The sequence below is a fragment of the Cyprinodon variegatus genome, unplaced genomic scaffold, assembly GCF_000732505.1.
Source record: "Cyprinodon variegatus isolate N-32 unplaced genomic scaffold, C_variegatus-1.0 Scaffold15, whole genome shotgun sequence".
Classification (NCBI taxonomy): domain Eukaryota; kingdom Metazoa; phylum Chordata; class Actinopteri; order Cyprinodontiformes; family Cyprinodontidae; genus Cyprinodon; species Cyprinodon variegatus.
Window position 1 is genome coordinate 78,179 of NW_015150468.1, and position 26,010 is coordinate 104,188.

Genomic DNA, 26,010 nt, shown 5'->3' on the forward strand with positions numbered 1-26,010 from the left:
AATCCCCCACCTCATTAACATAGCTTTATAGTTCATGTAGAAGACTCAAAGGTGGAGTTTGTCTCTAAATTCCCCCCTGAAAAAAAATTGTTCTTTGTTTAGCATAAAACAAGCACACAGACATTATGATTTATTTTAATACTCAATGCATAACAGTATATAAAATTGTTTGTAGGTGTGTATCATACGTTTGTGTTTGAGTGCAGTTGAGCTACTGTAACCAGATTTAAATCTTCCACCCTGACAGTGTATTTCCCCCCCTGGGTTTAGTAAAAGATAAAGTATGCTGAGAGGTGTGACACCTGCTCAAACTGCCTGCTTTGAGAGGACTGATGTGATTTTCTCACACCTGCAAGCACACACAAACAAGTACACGCATTCAAGCAGTCGGATAGAAAAAAGTCTACATACTCAATGATCTGATGTCATTGGCATACTGGCAGGGTCGGACTGGGAACGATTTTCGGCCCTGGCATTATTCCATCTACACTGCCCAGCGGAAAAAAAAAATAGAAGCACAGTCAAACGTGTGCGTCTCAAACGTGAAACACTATATGAATACAAATTGTGGATTAACCGATCTATCTTCAAGCATCACAACATCACATCTCCAAGACTTCTATATTGCGGTTTTACTGGTTTTGGTTATTAACACAGACGCGACAGTGACTGCTTCTGCATAATATCCATACTCACCACATAAGCAGGGTTGCCAGATGTCACTGACTCACGTTTTCCAGCCCAAATAATGTTCAAAAAATGTCTGGATATACGAAATCTCGCCCAATTTGAACCAAAGCCTATTGATCTCTTAGGCAATAAATCTAAAGAAAAAAAAATGTTTTACCCATAGACAGCCATCCTAAATTTCCAGATTGGGAAACATCCCAACCTGGCAACAATGCATGTAAGACAGGAAGTGTTAGCCTTTAGATACAAAACCCTCATCATGCACCGCAACATATTTTTGCAAAATATTCAAACATAAATTTGCGAAATATAAGAGGAACATCATAGTTTGGTTTAAAGAAAGCATTTTATTTTTATTATAATTTAGTTTGTTGCAAGGATTTTACAGTTTGAGGAAATAGAAACTTACACCATATGCCAACCGTCACAAAGATGTGCATGACAAGGAAGGGCAATATATATACGGCATGCATCATTTAGATAGTTAATATTGTATTACTTCTTGAGCTCCTTCAGTTATTTACTGTCACAGGGAGGTGCTTCAGTCGGACAGTAAGTGTTGGGGCCGGTATGATTTAAGGAGGGCCTGCCTTCGCATGCTGAAATTAAGACCGGCCCACTGGTCAAATGCCCGGTATCACAGATTACCAGTCCGAGCCTGCATACTGGTGTGACACAAATACCCACACACCTGATTGACATCTCTTTGATAAGTGAAATGTCAGCACTAAAATAGCAGTCAGATAATCAAACCTTGCCTTTCTGTGAGTCTGTCTGTTGTTTTGTCTTGGGTGGTGCCTGTTCCTCTTTGTGGCTGTGCAGACCTTGTCTCCATGAAAAATTCTGTCAAATGGTCAGTGATACAGAAAAAAACAAAACCTCACACTTACTGTTTAGAGGTTTCCGTCCATCTTTCAGCATGTGAAAGCTCATAAATAGCATAAAACCAGACTAAGATGTTTATTGTTTTTCTGACTTTTTTGCTTTGGCTCCCTTTAGTCAGAGCTTCCTTTTGCTGAATGGTTGATTTGCAGTCCATGCACAGACCAGGAAAGAGTAAAGGTGTGAATATCATCACTAAGCATTGTGCTTTGTCAACCTATTCACCGCTCAGGGTGAATGTACCAAGAAGTTATTTGACGTACCTGCTCCTGTATGAAGGGGCCAGGACATTAGAGTTAAGCCAGTCTGTCTCTCTGTAGGTCAAGGGGATATTCTGGTAACTAATATGGCTTGCTTGTTTTGGTGCGGTCATCAAATTTAGCGGTTATCATCATATCCAATAAATGTTATCTGCTTGTCTATCAGGTATTTGTCAAAGTGAAAGAAAGGCTTAAGGTTGTAGAAGTTCACGTTGCTTATGCTTCGGCTTACAGGCAGAAAATATAATTGACAGTACAATGAAAATATGTGCCTGATCTTTATGGAGAAATCACTTGATTTACAGTGGAGTTTGATTACAAAGGACTGTTTATAAATCATTTAACAATTTCACTTTTCTTGATTAAATTGAGGAATAGAACTTCCGGACCTGTTTAGCGGCATCCCAGCAACCTTACTATTATACTTCCTTAATGAAAGTCATTAGAAAAATATTTCTCTAATTAATTGCAAGCAGGTTTTATAAGAATCCAAGAGGAAAACAGAATAATGCAGCGTGTGTGGGTGTCCCCCACCCCCACATGTTATGTTTTGCTATCTTGTGGGGATTTGCATTGCTTTCCTTACATTTGTATGGCCTAACCCAGACCTTTACACTTACCCTATCCAATACAAACAAAACCACCAACCCAATAAGCTAACAATAAGCTAGATTTGTTTAATATGGAAAGCTGACTAGTCCCCACAAAGCAGTATCTTCCTAAGAAATTTACTCATGAGGTACCAATGTCTACACAAGATGAAAAAAACTCCACACACACTTAAACAATACAACAACATATTGGTGCACCAAGTGTAATATTTGAAGCCTCAATACCCTTTCTCACCCGGTGGTCATGAGAGGTAGGGGTGCATTATTTCCACTTAAGTAAAATAAGCATCATCACCAGACCTCCAGTACAAGAGTTTCTATGTTGGCTGTATATTAGCTTGCCCAGTAGTAATGTCTGAAGTTAGGAAGAGCAAGGTCTCCCTCACATTTCAGGGATTGAAGCAGAATTTTGTTTGGTCTGGTAGATTTTTTGACCCAGAAAAACAATTAAATCATTTTATCCAGTTAATCAAAAAAAAAATGCCATTGTAATTAGTATGGGACCATGTTGGAATAGGTATGAAAATTTAAGTATGATAATCATTTTGACAAGTTGCAATCATCCGGCCAGGGATAATAGTAATAAGCGGCAATGATTTTCCTCCATGCTCTCAATTAACGGAAGAATGTTCTCATTCGTTTAAACAGCAGACAGAAATTCCTAAACAGTAGACACTACATTTGCTCATTTGAAGGACGAAATTGAACCAGGAAGGTTTCTGATCAAGGAATTTATGGGAAGTTATTGACTTTTTTGGAAGTTGAGCTTAAAGGGGAACACCGTTTATTTTACATTGGCCCCTTGATTTTACGTAATTACATCATGTTCTACTCACCCATATTAGTTTTGTGTCATTTGGAGCCGTTCTGAAGAAATTCGGTTTTATTATATCCAAGTAACGTCTTCCTATGGGCAATGAGTTGAAGGCACAAACTAAACTGTTCATAATTTATCATTTATGGTACACCAGCATTCATAACATGTAGGCGAATCACTGTCCCCACGACATCCATGGTTATATTTTTATATTTATAGTTTTTAAAAACAAAGCAGAGTTTTTACAGAATAAATAATGAACAGTTTAGTTTGTGCCAGTTTATAATCCTGCACATCTTTTTTTGTTTTCGGCACATCTGTAGCATCAAAATCTACATTATCGTATTTATTCAGCGATTTGGTTAGGTGCAGCTTCATCCAGCACAAAGTTGTGAGCAGCTACACATAGGGTCACTGTCTGTACCACTTCTGATTTATGACCAGTTGGGCCACAGGTGCAGCATTGTCCCCTTTAGCAGCTCTCTTTCTCTTTATCGTATAGCTAAAAAGTTCACCATGAGTCACATTCGTGTCTGTGTGTGGCTTATTTAAAGGTGTTCAGTCATAGGCTGGCTTCCCTATGAAAGAAACACTTCCAGACACATGTGCAGATTGTGCAAAGTTAGCAGTAACCACAATGGATTTAAATGTCATGTTTTTAAACAATTATATAATTTATAATCACAAAAAGGTATCTATTGGTAAATATTGGTGAATGTGTCCTTGGTTGTACTGTTGGGAACTGTGCCATCCGACAGCTCAGCTAGCTGTGCTTTACAGTGATGCTCTCTTGCTGAAAGGCATGTAACCCCACTCCAACAGGATACCTGCCTCTACTAGCCTCAGTGCCACACAACCCACAATGGTTCTGCTAATGTCATATTCACAAGCCCAATATGCATTCTATAAATTGCCCAAAAAAAATTTAATTGAATTATTGCAGAGAAAGTCTCTGTAGAAGCATATTTGGACCATATGAGGTGGATCTAAGTCATGATACTCATGCTACACAGTTTTAAATACTTTTTATCATTCTGAAACAACCAGCAGGTTTCTGCATACAGTTTAAATGTAGGGTTGTTTTAATCACCTTTTACACATGACTGAAATAAATTGGTAATTACTAGATTTGTGCACAGCTTTTGGGGGATTGACAGATCTAGAATATGAGGGGCACCACCCTTAACTTAATGAAATTGAATACCCATTTATTTTATTTCCTTACAATTTAGTTTAATAATTTGTTTACATCATACTAAGTTCAGGTTGGTATTTTGCTGATTTTGTTGTGTCTTTGAATAATGGCAGAGCAATACCAGACCACCCAGAGAGGAAAACGTCCATCTGGCAGATCCTGTCTGTTTCATTGAATGTAACAGAAATTGTTTACAGAGTGGGCTGTAGAACTGTTGACTAATCTTGTGTTTGCAAAACTCCAGAAACATACACTTTATTAGCAGAGTGGGAGGGTTTATATAAGCTTATGAATGCTTTTATTTTGTGTATGGGTTTTTTTATGCTTGGCTAAATCAGTCCTCCTTGACACTGAAGTAGGAAAACAAAGGATTGCCATAGTAACAGTTAAGGGTGAAGGAGGAGGGTGTGTCTTTGACGTTTTGCAGTAAAAAAAAAAAACAATTGCTGGACGGCTCAGTGGTGGGGAAAAACTCTGTGGTTCAGTTCCATTCATGCTGCCCACCAAGTCCCCTCTGTCCTTCTCTTTCTGGCTCCCACATGTCTCCCTTGTTGTCATTTTAAAATGAGTGGGAGACTGTGAAGAGTACAAATACTGAATATTAACAAGGCTACAGAGAAGAAGATATTCCTCTGTGTCTTTGTAATACTTCATCTTACATTTCCCTTGTGACTGCCTTAGGTTTTAATTGCCATTTTATATACATATGTTAAATGAAGTGGAAGGGTTTCATGCTGTTGCTTAATGTTTACAGGATAATTTGACCCTTACAAAGATGTCGGATGAATAGCAGCAGTGGTTATTTCATGGATCACAGAATTTGTGGTCATGATTGGTGCCTGAGAAGTCAGTGGTCACTGTTCCGCTTGAATCTATCATTAGATTAAATAACAACAGTTTTTCTAGAACAAAAAGATCAACATGCTACTTTGCATATTTATTGCAGCTTTGCAAAGCAGTTTGGAGTATCATAAAATTATGAATAGCGGTTTTGGTTTATCTGTCAATCCCCCAGTTAAAAGGGTGTTGTTGTAGTTCCTTTCAGATATATACCAAATAAAGAAATATATATATATATATATATATATTTATATATATATATATATATATATATATATATATATATAATTGGCGAGGACTTTTAATTAATTGTTCCTTGCCATGAGGTGCATCTTGGGTAACAATCTTATCCTTAAAATCCTTTCAAATGTTTATAAGTTATAAGGCATAGCATGTGTCTGCAGCCTTTGGTGTTTGTCCTGCTCTCACCTTTTTCATTCACTCTGCTTTCTTCTTTTGTCAGCAGATCGAGACTTCTAACAATGTATAGCTCGCCTTTCCTGTGTTTTTCTCCTCACTATAATAACTCTGAACCTTCTTGAGTCTGACACTGAAGCTGTCAGTAGTCATGCTGCATCCCTCTGGTTTAGGAGGGTACTGCTTGTTAAGCCAAACAGTGTTAAAGAATCTTTTAAAATAATCCTGTATCTGGATTGTTGTGTGGTTCATCACCAAAATGTAATGGATTGTTCCTCGAAATTTTATTACAATCCATTTATAACTTTAGTAAGTTATCCTTATACAGACGGATGGAAAGACAAATAAACACACACAGACACAAAGTCAACTAAAAACATAACGTTCTTGGCGGAGTTAATGAATGATATAAATAATCAACAACTTATGCAATAAATTACTGTCAATATCATGAGAAATACCACATTTTAATTATGTCTATTCCCACATTCATATAACACAGCAATCAATTCTGACAAAAAAGTAAGACTAGAGAAGAGTTTGGGAACTTATCTTCACTGTTGATTATTCCTTCTATCATTAATTCTGCTTTGGCAATCTCTTGTCCAAGGCTGACTGTCTTTCAGCAGTGTGATCAGAGGTCATGGCTTAATATTCCAGGCAGAGAGACATCAGTATTCCCGGGGCCCACACTCTTACTGAGCCATCTGCTGCTTCTGAATTGCTTCTCTCATCCTCTGTTTGCTCCTCAGCACAGCTTTTAAGCACACACATAGTCAAAACAGAAATATACAGAGGAGCACAAATGGACACATTTGCAAGATGTGTTTGCAAAAGTAGGAATGTGTGCAAAGGTAATTTAAAGCTTCATCAAAAACCGATGCATTGTTCTTAGAACAGAAAGAAGGCCTCCCTGGCTATAGCTAGAAACAGACAACTGAGTTACTAAAGGCAAATCTGGTGCTGACACTGCCTCTTTATGCATGTGATTGTGGGGTTTCTGAGCCAGTCAGTTGATTTTTTTTATTATTGAGCTGACGTATAGAGATTTTTTTTTTAGTTTTAAATTTTCCTTTTTGTGTTTTTTTTACTTGCAAACTAAAGGTACATTTAGAATCTATAAGGTGTGACATTTTCTATAAGAACTTATGGGGTGTTTTTACTGTATTTCTGCAATTACTGTATGTAAGATGTTACTTTTAAGCCCCCTCTTCTAAGTAAAAGGCTTCATACATTATGTTTGGAAATAAAAAATCCCTATGAAATCAGTGAAAGAGAAGTGATTGTTCTTCTTTTAAGTTTCCTGTTTAAGAAGGGCATTTTATTTGTTTGTACCAGTTATGCCAGTTATGATTAGCACTTCAAATTTAAATTTGCAGATTTGCATTTAATAGGTAAGGGCTCAACTAAATAATAATTTCCCAAATTATATGTATCATTTGTATAGTATTGTCAAAAGGAAAAATTGTTTTGTTCTGTTTGATTTTGTGGCGCTATAAGAAACAGAACACAGACATAACAAACAAGATAAATCATGAGATTTGGGTTGATTCACAAAAATATCTAGAATAAAGAACTATTTACAATAATCTATTAAAAAATACAGCGAATGTATCAATCAGCAATGTATCAGTATGCCAAAAGAAATCATGATTTACATACAACTGAAATATAAATCACCACTGGTCTTAATAATTTCTGGGTTTTTCCATCAGGATACCATAAAATGACCTAAGCACTGCTCAATTGCATGTCTTTATGTGCGGAGAAAACCAATAAAGTCATCAGTTTCCTAAATTGATGATCACCCTAGAGCAGCTGTCGCGCTTGCAGTATTTACTTGAGTATTAACACAAGTTCAAAGAAGAAGAGGAGCCCCCAGGTGGTTGCTTTGACTATGACCGATGGCAGCTGAAAGGCTAGAATATGCTCACTACATTAGATTCATGTAGGAAATAATGGTGGAAGATTAAAATGTCTTAGCTGCGTGAAGAGTATTATCAAGACACTTTGTTATGAATCCCAGATTAGATAGATTAGATTAGATAGAACACCTCTGGACAATTCAGAATCAATTGGCAAGCAGAGGAGATGTGTTTTGAAATAACTACTTTTTTGGATGCAGGATTTAGCTCAAAATATTTTGCACAACTTCCAGAATATTTAAGAACTAACCAAGGAGTAAAATTAGATTCAAAGTTTAGAAATTTATTCAGCAAAAAATCCAAGAAAAAAAGCTTTTGATACAGGCCACTCCGACTTGGCTGTGAAACGTCTGTGGAAAGAATTCAGCTCAAGCTTTCTGGTAATCTTTGTAATTAACCAGCAAACAAACCAACTACACAGAAAACATTACCTTCTTTGAGGTAATGATAGGAATAAAAATATCTTATCACTGCATTCAATCAGGCATGTAGATGTAAAGGATCTTCACAGACAGCCTTAGTTTAGCATTCAATTATTAAATGTATGTAGCTTCTTTTTCTGGAGCTCTGGCAACACTTCAATCTCGCAGTGCTTGGAAATCCTTTAAAAACTCCTAAATCTGGATCATGATCCAGATCACCACCACAATGTAAAGAGTTCTAACTAAGGCAGTATAAGACACACCTGTGGTAAAATGTTAGAGCAATTGGTTCAATCTTTTTCCGTAATCCTGCTAACAAACACATCAATGCTACAAAAAGCATTACCTGATATGTGGAGCTCATGTGATTAAAGATATTTGACATTTTGCAAGTCTTTCTGCCTCAGACTTCCTTTGAGTTTTGTTTATGATTTTGAATCTTTTTGTTTTTCTCATGCCTGCCAGGACAAATTAAAGTTATTGGTGTAAATTACATTGAAGTAGAATTTAGTAAGATAAAAAAGTAATTCGTTTTCTTTCACTGATCTAAAAGAAAACTGAAAGTGGAGCTATTTCCTGCTCATTCTGTAAAATGTTCTTTTGTTCTCGCTTTTTTTCTTTGTCACAAAAAGAAAGATTAAACAAAACTTATCAACTGTCTTTGGTTTCAAAACTCAGACAAAAAGCAAGTCAAGTCTCAGAAAACGGCTGTGCTTTGAACTGTCAGCTAAAAGAGCTGAAAATGTTTGCCTCTGAATCTGGAACAAAAACAAAAACTCATAAGTTTCTATTTGTTTATGAGAGCTATTCAGCAGTTGCTCATGGATGCAATAAGAGGCAGCCTTGGGGATCAAATTTATGTTGCTTCAGTGATCTATGATATGCAAACTCAATTTCAGTGTGAGAAAAGCTGGAAGTGTTAGCATGAGAGCCAAAGTAGGATAGAAAATCCTTATAAAACTGAAGGTTTTTTTTCTAACTGCGGTGTTTAAAACTGAAGGCTGCAGTCAGAGATGTAAAATCAGACAGTAATTCATTTTATTTTGGACACAATAGTATTAAATCAGCAAGAAGGATGATATATATATCTTGTCATGATTTTATTATAATATTTTATTAATACATGCAAAAATATATTGTATGTTGCACAGTAAAGAAATAGAATGCATGTCATACAAAGCAGATTTTGTGAATGCCACCTGAACAAGGACTTAGATCCTTTTAAAAAACAAAAAAAAAAACAAATATCCCAAATAGAAGTGTGTGAAGCATGAAGAAAGCAGCAGTATTTGATTCTTTTGAAGCATTAGTTTTAAAGCCCAAGAAGCTAACAAAGAAATTGTCAAAGGTTATCATTCCCCAGAGGATGCAGTTACCCCTAGTAACCAATCCTGACTGAGCTTTATGGAATCGTTTGGGGTGGGGCTGAGCTCTCAAATGATGGAGCTGGTTTATAGAATGAGGATAAAGAGAGGGTGGAGTCATAGAGGTTCACGCTGTTTGGCAGCTAGAGGGGGGATGGGAGGAGCAAGGAGAAGCACGAGTGAGGAAAAGCAGGGCTGCTGTTCTTACACCAAATCCCAGACCTATTGTGTATCACATGCCAGCTCCAGGTAAGACATATACAGTTAGAGCATCGTATGCTAGACATTGAACAAATTTGATTGTTTTTATATATTTTCCACAAGGATACACTGAAAAGCTAGAGTGAGTGGTTTAAAATGTGTAACATGTTGCTTTATTTCATCAGGTGGGCTCATGTACAGTGTCTATGTGATCAAAAAGCTTTGTATTGTGAGTCAGAACTCAGTGTGTGTTATGTAAGAAACTGCATTAAAAAAGCATTGATAGGTGCCAATGTGCAGGCGTATGTCTTTTTTAGAAATATGTTTCCTGGCTTGTTGGACAGATCTGATTAACTGGTTTCATTCATGTAAATAGGAAACATAATTCAGAAGAAGGATAACTGATAGGGAGCAGCAACAACACCCCCTCTGAGGGAAGATGTGCATGGCAACGTACAGCTACAACTGAGAGAGGGGAAGCTGACAAAACAATAAAATATAAATGAATACTGAACTTTTAGCTTTGGATTGCATTTCGTGGACTTTAATGTAGCAAGAAATTATGCTTATACAGTTATTCGACAGACCTAATAAATATGACCACTTAATTGAAAGAACAATTGAAAAAAAAATATATGAACTCAGCAACTGAATTAAAAAATATGTATGTTGATTAAATAAAGAGCAGGCACGGGAGGTGCTGATAGAGCTGGATAAATAAAAACATTGCTGGTTTATTGTTTTATTTTAAAGCCAACAAGTTAACTTTCAGAAACAATGATGCAATCCTTAATTGATATGAGTCCAACTGTTTTGAGTAGCTCCTCTCTGATAATGCTTCTGCTGGAATAGGGCATCTGGAAGAAACAGAAGGCAAAGCTCCCTATTATGTTAACCTGCGCCACAGAGCTAAAGCCACACACATGCGGTGTCACTGTGTTGCTATTGGGACTACTGCTTTCCCTTTCCATTGGAGGGAAGAGGCTGTCCCATTCACGTTTATACCCCCTACAATCCAGGTGCCGTATGACTGCGATTTTTTTGCAAGTGACGCTTGATAGTTAATTACTAGTTAGGGGGCAGTTTTGGATTCAGCCAGTGAGTTTACAACTCACTGGCTGAGAATTAAAAAAACAGAATAATATCAAATCGGCTTAGGGTATAGCTCACAATTTGTATGAGGTGCTGTGGAAAGCGCCATGCTTAGTGTACAAGAATATACCAGATAGCAGACATTTACAAAATATATAAAAACAAAATGAGGTACGGATTTATCTACTGATAAACACATCTTTTTGGGGGTATCAAAGTAATTGTCTTTTTATTTCAGAAAATTAATGCATAGTCATATAAGGTTACAATAATATTTAACATTAGCGGAATTTGACATCACTTAGGCTGTGTTGCTTTTGTCTTTCTCTGTCTTACAGGTTCACACCATTAACAATGCATGGCTTGTAGGCCGCCAATAATGGCCCAAAGAAAGAGGCCTGGGACCAGTAGTGGAAACACCATGTCTGGTCCCAGCCCTGCTACCTGTCCCGCCCCTCATCTTGCAGAGTCATGTGATCTTAAAGTTCTACCAGCACGCCAGCGCCCGCTACGCTATCACAAAGAGTCTCATAATCCAAAACCCTTAAGTCATTCTTGCAACACCAAATATTCCTCCTCCAAGCCTCAAGATGTGAGCCATGTTCATCCCGAAGATGATGAAGATGTGGATATTGACATGAAGCAGTATAGCCACCCAGAAGTTGACTCACAGGTTGAGAATGAACGTCCAACGACACCATCCACGCCTGAAGATGAACCTCAGGAGAGTGAGGACCACTTTGTCCATGATCCGGCAGACTTTCATGGTGAGGCTGACAGTCTGGATGATGACTCAAGCTCTGACTACATTAACAACACTTCAGAGGATGAGGAAGACTATGATGATGGTGAGTTTACTATCTGCTATCTTCATTTGGGATAAAATGGATGGGAAAATTTTATTTGTTAATAAATAGAAATACATTGAAAGGCTCTCTACCTTGGTCACTAAGTACTCCTGATATTTACTCTCTGTTTCCTTATGAGGGCAGCCCTCAGTGTATAAACCAAGTATCTTGTAACTGTCTATATTTGATTTTCCATACATGGCTTTTTCTGAACAACGGAAGTCCACAAATATTTTATTTCCAACATCAGTTCAATACTTACTAAACATGCAAAATTACTGTTGCACTGTTGTTTGTAATAGTTTTCCAGGTTTGGTGTTGGAATAGGGTAGAGCTGAAGTGTATGTCCTTCAATAGATGTCACAGATATAATGGTCCACTGTGGTTAAGGGCATTTCCAGACTAGATACCAGCATCTGGTCTATATGTTTTTAACAGCACCAGTTCTAGGTCTGGAGGTTCAAAAGATTTCCAGACAGTGCTTCCAATAAATATCAAGGTTTTTCACACAAAAAAACACATTTGTCTGCTTCACATTGACACAAACTTCCCTTTGAGAAGCTGTGACTTGACATCAGTGGGGATAATGTACAATCAAATACATGACAGTGTTTTAGGAACGATTGTGGGTTTTTTTCCCTACTTAAATAAAGCATACAACTGTTTGTTTCTGATTGCAAACCTCTCCAGGATTAGCAGAGGAAGACGGGGGAGTGACTTACTACATTCGCTACTGCCCTGAGGATGATAGTTACCTGGAGGGAATGGACTGCAACAACCAGGGAAACTGTAACCACAGCCACAAACAGGGAGACTGCTCCGGAAACATTGAACAACATAGAACCCATGCTGGTGAATGCCAGGAGGTAGAAGAAGGATGGGTAGAAGAGGGAGAAGAGGAAGAGGCGGAAGGAGTATTGAGAGAGGAGGAATGGGTTGAAGATGATGAAGGAGAAGAGCCAATAAGAGAGGAGTGGCAAGAAGATGAGGATGAAGTGGTGGAGGAATGGAGAGAGGGAAACGAGGAGGTACAAGAGGAATGGATAGAAGAGGATCATGTGAGCCAGGAGCAGTGGGAAGAACAAGAAAGGCACAGGGTTGAAGAGTGGGGTCAGGGGGAGGGGGAGGTCCGTTGTGAGGTGGTGGAACAAGATCCTGATGAACAGATTTACAATGGAAGACCAGAACCCATATTGGACCATCACCACCAGCCTGCAATGCAAGACACCATCCACACTCAGGTGCATGACAGAGAGGAAGACAGAGAGGAAGAGAGTGAAGAGGGCTGTCCCAATGAAGATGAAGATGAGGAAGGTGCTGAGAAGGAGAGAGCTTACACTGGTGACTGTTATCCCTCTGAAGACAATGGGAACTCAGTGCAGGTCTCCCCATACCGCAGTCGTAAGGTGCTGGTGGTGGAGGGAGAGACAGGAGAGGAGGCAGAGGAGGACATTGACCAAATTGTTGCTGAGATTAAGATGAGTATGAGCATGGGGAGTCTAAGCAGTGGCACTGATCAAAGCCCAGAGGAGTTGGCCCAGGATCCTGTACCAAGTGACTATCCTCACCGTAAGCCCGAGGCAACGTCCTATCCACCAGTTCATCACCGTCATGACAGCAGGCCCAAGTCCCTAAACATCCCCTCCATGCATCACAGCAACCCTGACCTCCAGAGAGGCACCAAGGCTCATCCATGCTCTCCTGAAGACAGACAGAGATGGGCTCAAGAGCAGGTAATCTGTTTAGAAAGTCCAAAAGCGTTTACTTATCCACATTTCTAGCAATACTGCTTTTAGGGTCATACAACAGAACAAACTCTAAAAAAAAAAAAATGAATGGTGTAGTATGATTATTGCGCTTCTATAGCTGTATTAAGTTTGACTTTATTTTAGAAAATGTATCAAATTACCTTTTCCGTAGACTACATCAATCTTTTTTTCAAATTTCCATTGGCCTGATGCAACACCAAATACTATCCCACATATTGGTGTTGCATTTTCTTGATGATAACATTTATTTCATTTTTTTTATGTTGGAATTATGAAGCATTATTCTTTTTTTCAGTTCAGTTTCATTCAAGATGGATTGTTTCATCCTATCAGTTTTTTCTTTATAATTTGCAAGAAGGTTTATGGCGTAGCTATAAGAGAAGAATTTGAATTTAGTTATGTGTTGACAAAACACAATGTGTCCTGGAAAACTATGAGTAACAATGATACATGTAATCTATGTTTTGATTTATTGAGAGAACATTTGATGCTACTGCTTATCTTATTGTTGGAAAGGTATTCAATGTTCAGTGGAATTCATCTGGATTTAGTTTACTATAGAGCCAACAAAGTATGGTTGAGAATATGATTTGTTTTTTGGAGGGGTTATGAGCAGACCGTTATATCTGCATACATAGGTCCTTAATCAGAGTCAAGCTCAAAGCCATTCATACTCTAACTTTATATGTGCTACAGTCACTTCTGCAATACATTGTTTTTCAGTAATGATTATTTACACAAGTGAGTGTTTGCAAACTAAGAGTATTTATTAAGCATCAGATGATAGAGGGAAAAGGTGTTTACTTGTTGGCTCCCATGAATAGAGGGGGCAGGGGTTTGGTACCGCTCAGTTCGACTTTGTCAATTGATTCTGTTCAGTCTGGGGGAATACAGTCCGCTCATCCAGCAGGTAAGTCAGAAGAGACTTGAATTATTCAGATGCAAACAGCAAAGCAAACATTTGCAGGGCTTAATTTTGTCACTCACTGTAGCCTTGGTAGAGGGAGTCCCCAGAAGGCAGTGGATAGCTTATAACAGCGGCTCAGACAGCAGGAGCACAGCTGCAAACCACTGCCGAACCAGTGGGTCAAGGTCCGGTGGTTTCACAGTTCTGGGTCAGTCGGCTGTTCTGTGGGTCGACCAGACGAACTGGGTGGTTTCTCATGTGCTTCAGCAGGCCTGTTCACAAAACACTGTGTTCAATCTGGTTTAAAACGCAGGAAAAACAAGACACTATCTTCAGCTCTTCTCCGGAGGGGTTATGGCGGCTATGACATAGCCTTCAGCTGAAAACCGGAATGTGTCTCCGCTTTCGAGGACCGAAAGCTGCATGCAAGAGACAGTTAAGATGGAGTTGGCTGGTTAAGTAGACTCTGTTGCAGTGATGTGACATCAGGGGGAGTCGCTCCCGCTTATGTCATTGACATTTGATCCTCAACAGATGGTAGGAGTAGTAACGTGTTCAAAAGTCAATTGGGGAGAAAGCTCAAAAAGGATAGTAGTACAGTTGCATATACTATAAAATCTAGATGCTACTTCACATCTAAAGTCTATGTTAAACACATCAGGAAGAGATGCATTGTCTAGATACATTCTGCTTTCCTGATAAACAATTTTTAGAGATGGCAGTTTAAGGTAAAGCATCTTTAGGACTCCTGGATTTACAATTTTGGGGTGAAGAGTTGAAAATGAGTGATAAGTAACATATATTTACAGAAGAAATATAATATTTGAAGCCTTGCCCCTACCCTATTGTTACCAAGGAATTTACCTGCTACTTATTTCTTTCCTGGATCTTACATGCAGAGCCACCCTATCATTGAAAGGTAAAATAGTACAAAAATAAGAGATTTCAAGAAAGCTTGAAGGTAATAAGCACCTGTATTATGCATATATGTACTTGTTCTTAGCCTTCTGCAGCTCATTTGTAGTCAAAATATAGGTCTACAATAATGTATTAAACTGAAAAACATGCACACCCTGGTTCACGTTCAAATGACTTCTGGAGATGATTTCATAATCAGTGATCAAATAAACAGTTAACTACATTGTGATTCACTGTGCCTAACGATTGAACCAGAGTAAATTTGATTATACCTTGAGAGTACAGCATTGAGCCAAAGTTTAAAAGAGTAGTGATGGAAATTGTTGCTGGTGATCCTCTACAAACAAACCATATACTCTATTGTTTGGAAGGAAGATACAATATACTAGAGTAAACACTTTAAAGGTTTGACGTTCTCTAATTTCCATGACACAATACAATGGTTTAAGATATTGTTAATGTCTTGCTAAAGAAAGCAAAAAAGGGGGATAGAGTAATAGTAAAGCTGCTCTCCTCCTGCAATGTGTCTGCAGACCAGACAGCCACCCTGTGTTCGTAGGTACCGCAGGCTGCCAGTGAGGTGATCCAGTATCCACTGGGACAGATGGTGGTCCAATCCTGAACACTATAGCTTGTCCTGAATGACTCAGAAGTGGATGGTACTAATAGGGCAGGAACATTAAAGAACGTTATTTTCTTACTACTCCAAGGCTTCTCCATGTGGGTCAGTGTTTGGTGCAGCAAGTAGACAATGGTTTAATCCACTGCAATGCCAGCAAACTGCAGCAGATTTTATAATGACACCACCTGAGGGCTAAAGGTAGTTGATAAACAAAGTATCAAGGATCTTCATCAGATGCTAGGTCAGTACAAACTTGTACCCGTTAGGGTCCTTTAAATCTGCAGTCTTATGCAACAGTACCGAACACAAGGTCTTTCACACCTGGGATAATTTCCCTTACTTAATAGTGATAAATATATGTTAAATATATGTCTCATGATGCATTGAGAAAGACTGGTTGAGGGTCAGGCTGAATGATATTGCTTTGATCACAATGTATTTCTTACCTTTGGTCAATAGGATATTATTCCAATATCAGTATAAGAAACGTAAAAGCCTCAGAAAAAATGCTAAGAAAGCCCACAACAGAATGAACAAGCATGAACATTTTTATGATAAGCCCATGAAACTCCTCCAATATAACATTTTAAGGACAGTAAATCCTCCACTTGATTTGTCATGGATCTCATATTTCCCACAATACCGGTTGAAATGACTGGTCTGTAGGTCCTCCTCCAGTTAAGATGGCTTCTCTTGGCCCATTTCTCACTCCTGCTTCTGCTATCTCATGAGGGAAAGGGTAAGATATCAGATAGTCAATAAAAGGAGAACAATTTGTTTTAGTTTTACATTTGTTCTCTAGAAGAGGTTTTTACAGCCCTGTTCTTAGCAGTTAATGATGATAAAATTCAGTTGGATAATTCCCACATGTTGCATCTTGAAATTGGATTCAGTTTGTGGATTCATCCTACAAAAACCTTCTGTCTTAGTATTGCAATGCTTGTTTGTACAACTGCGTTGGGCACCATGATGAATATTGATAAGTTAACTCTCTTCCTCCTAAGGAGGGTACACAGAGTTACAACATGTTCTGCTCATCTGAATTTCCCTTTTACTGCTGTGCTGAGGGAGAGGATCTAAACAGCAGAGGCTTTCATTTCCCTCCTGTTGCTAGCGAGATGTAATAAACAGTGAGGATCTGCCAAATTGTGCTTCTTCTGATATGTCCTCTTATTTCTTCTGATTGTGCACACAAACTGAATAGCTCTGCCCTTTTTAGCAATATAGTTTTTTTTTCTTAAAAATAAAACACTTTACCCTTCAATCATAAGCTAATTTCTATTATTAAAGAGCAATAATACTGTAAAATCCACATCCACATTGACAGTGCAGAACAAAGACTAATTTAATAGTTGATATTTGTTGTTAATGTTATTGTTGATCTGGAATGGATTATCTAAGGTATAGAGCTAAGGTCAGTTTTCGATTAAGAAAAGAAAAATAATTTTAAGTAAATCACATAAATACATAGTTACATGCAAATCAGTCACTATCCTTCTACAGTGTTGCATGATTAAACTGTTTTAAAAGTTAGGTTTGGCTTGAATTAAACAAGATGATCAAACTTTTTTGAAAGGCGGACATAGGCTATAGTTCTTAGTTTGAGCATTATGATTTTCTATGTAATCTGAGATTAAGTTTACCAAAATTTATTGATGTGACGTGCAGTTTTGGTTTCCACTTCTGGTGAAATACTTTCTTAGCATTTTTTCCATGGCCACTAAGACAAACCTACAGCTTATACAATATAATTCAAAGCTAAGAAATAATGTGACATTTCATTTATTTTAAGTAAAGTTTCCCACAGATTTTATTTAAAGTTCTACTACAAGTTTAGTTTCTCAGTTTTCTCCTATGCAGACAAGAGCTTCCAATTAAGAGAAACAGGGAAGTGTTCTAGTTTTACCATATCTGTAATCCTCTGTTCTGTTCTGACTTATATCATGGCATCTTTTTGTATTGTGTTGGTCTGCCAGGTTGGCAATGGTCCAGATCATTCTAGAAAACAGCAGCGCTCCGACCTTAATGTTCCCCTGGAGAACAACAATGTACCAGAGGTAAGATGATGCTGGATAACCTCATGCAGGATTTTTTCTCCCTTTATTTGTTTACTGTTTTATTGGGTGATTTTGTTATCTCGTACAAAATATATGTGTGTGTGTATATAGTGTAAGAGTGTGTGAAAATTTTTTGTAAATGAACAGCTGTGTAATTATAACTACAGCTCATGTCTGGTGCTTACAGCATGATAGCATTGTAGCAATTGAGCATGTGTTCAGGGTTTTTATGAGAGCCATTTTTCACTCCGAAGTCAGCCTCTTCTTACCCTTGAGTGAAGCCTTCTGAGTAAATGTAAAACCGTAGACCATAGCAGTCTGGTCACAGAGCTCTGCTAGATCCAGTTAGACAAAAAATAACAGTTTGACTGTCAGGAATCAACGACCATTCCTCTGTTTTTTCTGTTTTTTTCTCACTGTTCAATCTGCCATAGACTCATCATTCTAGGATGACATATTTGTGCTGTTTATGAACAACACAACATGAATAAAAGCGTGGTTTCATACATGATTATAATTACATAACTGTAGGAGATGGATTTTGCCAAGCCTGGATAGCATTTCTGATTATTAACGTCAAAAATGGATGGTCTGTATTATTTGATTTTTGGGTTGATTTATTTGAGCTTCTTTGTGGGAAAGGGGTTTCACACTTTAAAGCAGATGAAAGCAATATAGAAAGTACTGATCTGTAAGAATGTATTAGTGGAACATTGTGTATCTTTAATTGGAGCTTGCAATGATAAGTATCTGCTTTCTAAACAGATCAAGGAATCCTAGACTCTTGCTATACAGAATAATTGAATTCGTTAAGCATTACAGCACATTAACAGTTTAATTTTAAGTGTAGCTGAAAATCATTCAGTTGAGGCCCCACGCTTCTGTCCAAAATATCACATTAACACATTATTGTTTTGATATCTTGCTAGATAATATAGGCTTGAGTATAAAGTTTTTATAAAATGAAACAGAGCAGGCTGTGAAAATGAGATAAAGCAGATACATTTATTTTCATATCTGTTTTCTTTCTTTCAGCCAACAAAGAAAGTTGCCTCCTTCCCAAGCTTTGTTGATGGTAAGTTGTCTGCCTCTGAACCAGCTTTCTAATCTGACCAAAACCCTACTGACATGAAACAACAACATCAATAATTCTAACTAACATCACTGTCCCTGCTGAGGAAATGTATACCCAGATCATGATGGTACCTCTAGCATGTCTTACTGTTGGATGGACTAGCCGTGCATTTGAGGTATACTAATCTAACCCTGCTATAGATCATAATTTTCTTCCTTACTTCATTGCCCCATTTACACTACCCTTTTAAAACCATGCTGAGATCGGTCTGAGCACAGTAACCGAGTTAACTGTTGAGTGTAACTGGCATGCAAACTGAACTGAGCCATGCCTGGACTAGTTCGTCAGTAGGCCGAATGTAATCATGAAATTTCAGACATTCATAAAAATACAAGCTTCCCTACCTTTCCACACGATTTTCACTGAGGATTCTGCTTAGCAGTGTGATGAACCTCAACGTCTGTTGATTTTTCCTGCATCTGTAAGACCTGATTATTCTATCGTTTGTTGTGTCCACATTTCTTCAATCCTAGAAAACAGTAGTACCGTAGATCGTCACTAGGAGGCGAGGGATCGTGCTAAAGTGATGTGTAAACGGTCATAAGGATCCGATCTCGGCACGGTTACCTGATCCAAGCTCGGTTCAAACTCAGAACAGATTGGTTTCAGAGGGTAGGGCAAATGGGGCTTACGTTGTGTTTGTTAGCCTTTATGAGGCCAATAAGGTTTTTGCTCACCTATGTTGAGAACCAATCTATTCATGCTAACATCAAAATGCACAAAGATAGATTATGCACACTGTTTTCTTTCTGATTTTAATTAAGATTTTATTTGGAAGTATTACAATAAAAAAAAAGGAAAAAAAACAACAGTGTGTATTTGTTCTTCCACCGTTTATGCACTATGATGTGTGCATAGATTTCACTGTAATAAGGTGAAGTTTTGTGGCACAAAAGTGGGCATAAATAGTCTGTCATCACCTCATCTCCAGAAAAACAGTATTTTACTCCATGTTTAACCTAGCATGGTAACCGGAGCGATTGCAATACCTTCTTTAAGGCACAATCAGCATCTGTCCAAAGGCAGTCTGACTTCCCTAATTCGGTCTGTTTTTTGCTATCCTCTCAGTTCCTGGACCCTGCGAACCAGAGGACCTGATTGATGGCATTATCTTTGCTGCTAACTACCTTGGCTCCACCCAGCTACTGTCTGAGAGGAACCCCTCCAAGAACATCCGCATGATGCAGGCACAAGAAGCTGTCAGCAGGGTCAAGGTACCACATGGTGCTTCACAGATACTAACATGTGCAACCACAGAAAGAATATTTCATTTTTCCATCAGAAAAAAATCCTAACTTGTTACAAATCTCATAAGAAAAAAACATACAGTAGTAGAGATATGAAAAATAGATTATTTACATTTAACTCACAGGATTTTAGCTAAGTAATTTAAGCCCAGAATATTAACTTAGAGTCTTACGGGCTAAAAAATGGCAAGAATAGTGTGCTTGGTAAAATATTAATACATAAAAAGAGACTTTTTAAAAAAAAATAAAATATATCTGCCATGGTGGGAAAGTAACATCCATCCATGCAAAACCAAAATGGGATAACTGATTTTAACTTATGGGAGTTTATTAAGTTGTTCCAGTTAAATATAAAGCATTTGTGGGATACAGGTACAGGCAGAATAATATGATATATATTGATATATAATCTCCTCAACTCCATCCATACGCAGAAGCTTTGGTTTGATTTCACCTACAGAAAGCCCACTCTGTGTCTCTGCTCTGATCTACTCTAAGGTCTCAGCAGTTTCTGCCAGGGACCTTTTCTGTGTCTTTACTAGATTAAGTTTTAATAAAGACAGGTCCAATATGTATTCTTTAAAGGCTGCACTGCTTATCATTTGCTCTAGACTGACATGACCACCAGGTGCATTCACAACTGCATGGTGTGTGCTTCCTTGAATTCAGAGATCCTGCTGTATAAACTGTACTGCTAGATAAAGGTGTTCACTGTAACATTTTTACCTTAAATCTAAACTGGTTCACAAGCAGAAGTCTATAAATAGGAACTACTGTGACTGCAGCAGGGTATGGAAGGCCAAAGGTACTGCAAATTTAGTACATAAAAAAGTTGTAATATATCTGTTTGTAGACCTGAGTATTTCAACGTGACTTATGATGCATTCATCAAAAAAATAAAACAATTTTAATCCTAAATATATTAAAAAAAATATAAAAAAAAATATATTTATTTATTTTTTTTACATATTAAATACATATACTTCATAGCCATTGAATAAAGAAGTTATGAAAAATAAAAAAAAAATCACTCTTACTACAAGTCAGTCATAATGAGTTTGGATTTGAAGATGATCTGCAGCTGACTTTCAGTCGAAAAGGTTATTTAAAAATGTACTTTTTAGCAATTTTTTGAGCAAATATTTTATTCAAACTTTTCTTAAATTCCTCAATTTCATCACTACTGTACATCGATGGATTAATTACAACTTTTGCTTAGAAATAATTGTGCAATCTAATCAAAATATTTACATATAAGAATTGTGTGACCAGCATAAAATTTTGGGGGGTTGGGGCAAGATATATGAATCATAAGTATGAATTTTAAGTTATTTTTCCTGAGCCCAGTTACAAGCTGGCCTGTTTATACTAATGACATCAGTTTCACAACATATTCTAATACAATATTTCTGATGCCAAACATACGTATCGGTGTCCACATGTCATAAACCTGCATGAGCTGAAAGTGTGGCATTGTCTTCCTCGTCATTTGCCTTTCTTTTATGAATAAAAAGTGTCGGGACAGCTCCTGCATAGTTCTCTGAAACAGGAGGCTTTTATTTCGAGTCATCTTTTTTTAAATGGTTGGTGAGCAAGCATTCACCTAAATATGGATGGCCATTTCTTTTTTTGTAGTATATGTAACCCAACCTGTCGAAATGTAAGAATGAAACCTGCTGGTAAAGTTTTTCCTGCTGGTAAAGAAATGAGTCACCTTGCCTTTCCTAAAGAGCATTTATGTAAGAGTTCTGTGCAAATGGTTTGCTGCAAACTTTCAACTTAGAAACAAGTGTCTTTTAGCACCCTCTAATGGTTACCTTCATAAATATTTGATGATCTCCTGTGCAACTATCCACTTTTAGAAACTGACATATAAAAGGACCAGCCACTGAGGGGTAAACTTTGCTGTGGTTTTGTGTTTTGAAAACTGATGTCAGATTATTTAAAATCTTGTCAGTTATTATCAGTTTCAATGACAAATTCAGAGTTTTGGCACATAACACATAAGGTCTTCTCCCCAAAAAAATTTCTAGCGCATCATTTTAAAATTTCAAGTCAATGTTGTTACAATATTTAGAAGATTGGGGTGAATCACTTATAATCAGTAACTTGCTGCTGGTTGTCACTTTACTCTATTCACTGGTATATTAATATTTGGTAGTAAACTCATTCTCATAGGCATTATTCATGTTATTCTTTTTTTCCATATCAATTTGAGGAAACATTTAGTTAGTGTACAGGGGTCTACTGTTTCCTAAAGCAGAGAAGGAAGAGGAAAAATAGAAATAGGCAGATGAATTGGGCCTAAACTTGGTAGCTGATTTATTCGGATCCTGTCTGCATGACATTCACTCACTTTGATGTAATATTTATAAAGCTTCATCCCAACGCCTACCTTTAGGTCTTTCCTGTTTGTCAACCCCCTGCCGATTTGCTCAGCAGCTCTGCAGTTGTTGCTTAAAGCCACACATCTCTTGCATAACAGCAGAGCTGATAAACCCTATTGAAATAATAGAAAAGATTTTTCCTCCTATTTCTTATGACAACTGCTTTTTTGTAGTTTTATGTTTGGAATATTTAAATGCTGAATTAGCTAGTGTTGTAACATATTTGTTCGACTTATAATTTTCCACATTTTGTCAGTTTACAACCATACATTTCATAGTTTTTTATGGTGATTTGTGGCACATTGAAGCATAATGTAAATCATTCTTTTAACGTGGAAGGAAAACTATAAGTTATCCTGAAAATGTATTCCAATAAAACAACTGAAAAGTGTGGCATGAATATGTATTTATTTGTCCAACTTTCTCTCTGTCTCTTTTTTTTTGGGGCTCAGTCGGATTGAAAGGAAAGCGTTTTGAGATCAGTGTTAAATCTTACAGCAAATTCTAACTTTGGATTTTGTTCTGGACTTTGACTGGACCATTTTAACACCTTAATATGCTTCGATTTAATTGGATCCTATGTGACACCTGCACCTTGTTTAAGATCATCTTCACTCCATTCTTTAGTCTTTTGAAGCAACTAACAGGTATTCTGGGCAGTATTTCGTATCAATAATTTTCTGCACTTCTCTGACTCTCTACCTTGTCTTTGCTGAAGACAATAACGTAGCATCCACACAGCATAATCCTGTGTCCCCCATTATTTACTGTTACAGTTGTCTTTTTTTTTTTTTTTGGGGGGGGGGGGGGGGGGGGGGGGGGGGGGGGTGATGCGCAGTGTTAGTTCCCTATCATAAAATGCTCTACATCAATCAGAAGTCACTTTTCTTTAACAGTCATATTTGTTAAGTGCATAGCTATTATTTTTTCTTTATACATTGTATCCCAGCTGAGCTCCAGAGTGAGAATGAGTGTGCATTATTCTTCCTTGTTTTATGTTTGTAACTAAAGGGGTCAAAGTAAACCTATATATAAATTTCCTTCACTTTAAAAACATGCACCAGCTTCTGTTAACCTGCAACACAGCTTTCCAGTTAATGAATTCAAGTATGTCATATGACAGGGCATGCTTTGATGGCGCAGTAGTGAGCATGCACGACCCATGTACAGAGGCCTCAGTCTTGGATATAACTCACCTTGGTTTGAATCCAATTTGTTGTCTTTGCCGCATGTCCCGCCCCTCTCTCATATCCCATTTACTGTCGACCTGCTGTCAAAAAAAAAAAGCCACTAGTGCTGTAAAAACTTTTTTTTTAAAGTATTCGTATGCAAACACATTTGAATGCTTGTTTAAGGTCCTGTAGGTGGTTAGCAGTCCTGCTGTCATCCTTTTAAAGGATGTCAAAACATTTTGCGATGGTGGGGCTAACTACTTTAACATCACTATTATAACTACTTAAACACACATTAGTTTCTGCTTTAACCTCTTAAAATCTGTATAAAATGTTTATAACGTTTATACAGGTTTGTAAAAACAAGAGTGTTTTTGTACAGCAAAATAACAATGAACTAAATGCATACTGTTAACCTTCAATACCTAATCTCGTCACTTCCTATTTTTCTCTGCACTTGATGCAGTTACATGTCAGTCTTTCTAGTTGTCCTTAGAACTGAGCTCCGTCTCCTGAAATAAAGTAGTTTGAAATGTTGTTAATGCCTTTAATTGACCCAGGATCAGTGCTGGTGTTTCTCTGCATGTTTGGTAAATTATTTATGGGTAATAAATTAAACATCAGAGAGAACTTTGTCACAACTTAGAATCAGCTCCTATTTATAACTGCTTGTTTTTAATATGCTGTGTTTACAGGAGAAAAAGCAATTATCCCCCCGTGTAATTACTGTTTTGATTTGTATCTGTTAATCAACACTGTGCTGTGCAAATATCCCAAACACGCTTGCTCAACACAGTCACACACAGCTCGTCTGTCTCCGTCACGCTTCCTGTTTGTTAGAACAACATCTTGTTCAGAGCTTTACTGTTGCTGGTATTTTCTTTATAATCCTCCTTTTTTATGTGCTCCTTCTCTTCCTCCTGTTCTCTGTGCTCCTGTATCTGCTGACCTTGTCCCGTCCCAACGCCTGCCTGCCTGCCTACCTTCCTGCCTGCCTGCCTGCCTGCCTGCCTGCCTGTCTACCAGAGGGTTCAGAAGGCTGCCAAAATCAAGAAAAAGGCGGTGTGTAATAAACTGAGCACAGGAAGAGCCTTTGGTCACTCTCCTTCCATTGCATCTTTTACATTGCATTTTGCTTGTCTGTGTGTCTTCACTCATCAAAAGGCCTTTAAAAGAAATTGTTGCAAAAGTCTCAACAATTTTTAGGGCTAAGTTTAGATTTTATGCATCAGCTGAGTGGAACGTAAAGGCGGTGTTGCTATCCAGTAAAAGTAAAATAGTAAAAATAAAAAATCTATTTATCTGTCTGTCTCTGAAGCTCTGATTGCAGTAACAATTTCAATCATGGTTGAATCATACTTTACTTTTACTTTTCCAAAAGATTCAAATTTACTCAATTTATCTTTGTTACTCCAATATTTTTCTTGCTGCATCAGGTTGTAAGAACTTGATTCAGTCTTGAGACTGAGATTTTAATCTCAATTAGTTTTTTAACCAGGTTAAATAAAGTAAATAATAATAATGAACAGCTACACAGTTTACCAATATCCTTTGGATATTATATACTAACCCACCCCCCCCCCCCCCAATTTTTGCTTTAGTCAAAACATTTATAATCAGCTTCAGCCTGAACTTTTGATGTGTTAGTTGATTAAGTGTTTTTTTTAAGCACATGATAATGTGGAAATGCTTCCCCTGCTTTGTTCCTACACTGATTTCTCTATAATCCTTCAACTTTGCACTATTTAGATTTACATTAATAACACAAACTCACTTCAATGGTTCTAACAGATGTCACTGTTTTAACCTTTTCATTGTGGTTTCATGTGGTTGAGTGTAACATTTAAAAAATGTAGTAATCGGTCTTATAATATTGGTTTTTAATCTATTTTTTAAGTTTTAACTAGTCTTTTTTGGAGTTCATGTTAGGTCTAGTAAAAGGGCAACAAATGATACTACGCTGGTCTTACTAAATAAGCAGTATCTTTGGCTGCAAAATCTACTTGACCCCATTGAAAAAAGATGCAATAGAAAGTTCAGTTAAAAACTATTATACAAAATGTGTTTGTTTTATCAAAATTATTAAAGTTATACAACTTTTTCTATTTTGAATTACATTTTTTAGACCAAATAAAAGCATAAAACTTTAGTAGAGATATTTTTTTCAAATGTCAAAAAAGTTATGGAAAGAAAACATATATTTCGGTTAAGAATAGATTGAATTAAAGGAAA

General features: G+C 37.3%; 1 protein-coding gene across 3 annotated transcripts in view; it reads left to right on the plus strand.

Moving 5' to 3' along the window:
* The window catches only part of LOC107091034 (amyloid beta A4 precursor protein-binding family A member 2-like), a 54,097-nt gene that overhangs the window by 15,836 nt on the left and 12,251 nt on the right, over positions 1-26,010 (plus strand). Inside the window, exons 1-7 of one of the 3 annotated variants that reach the window (XM_015384751.1) lie at positions 9,545-9,672; positions 11,055-11,564; positions 12,255-13,297; positions 17,757-17,837; positions 18,873-18,912; positions 20,041-20,186; positions 24,805-24,840. In XM_015384751.1, the coding sequence (XP_015240237.1) occupies positions 11,075-11,564; positions 12,255-13,297; positions 17,757-17,837; positions 18,873-18,912; positions 20,041-20,186; positions 24,805-24,840 (1,836 nt within the window). In that variant the 5' untranslated portion in view covers positions 9,545-9,672; positions 11,055-11,074. Of the gene's footprint in view, positions 1-9,544; positions 9,673-11,054; positions 11,565-12,254; positions 13,298-17,756; positions 17,838-18,872; positions 18,913-20,040; positions 20,187-24,804; positions 24,841-26,010 lie in introns of those variants that run through there. The other 2 variants (XM_015384742.1, XM_015384759.1) reach the window with 2 other exon arrangements.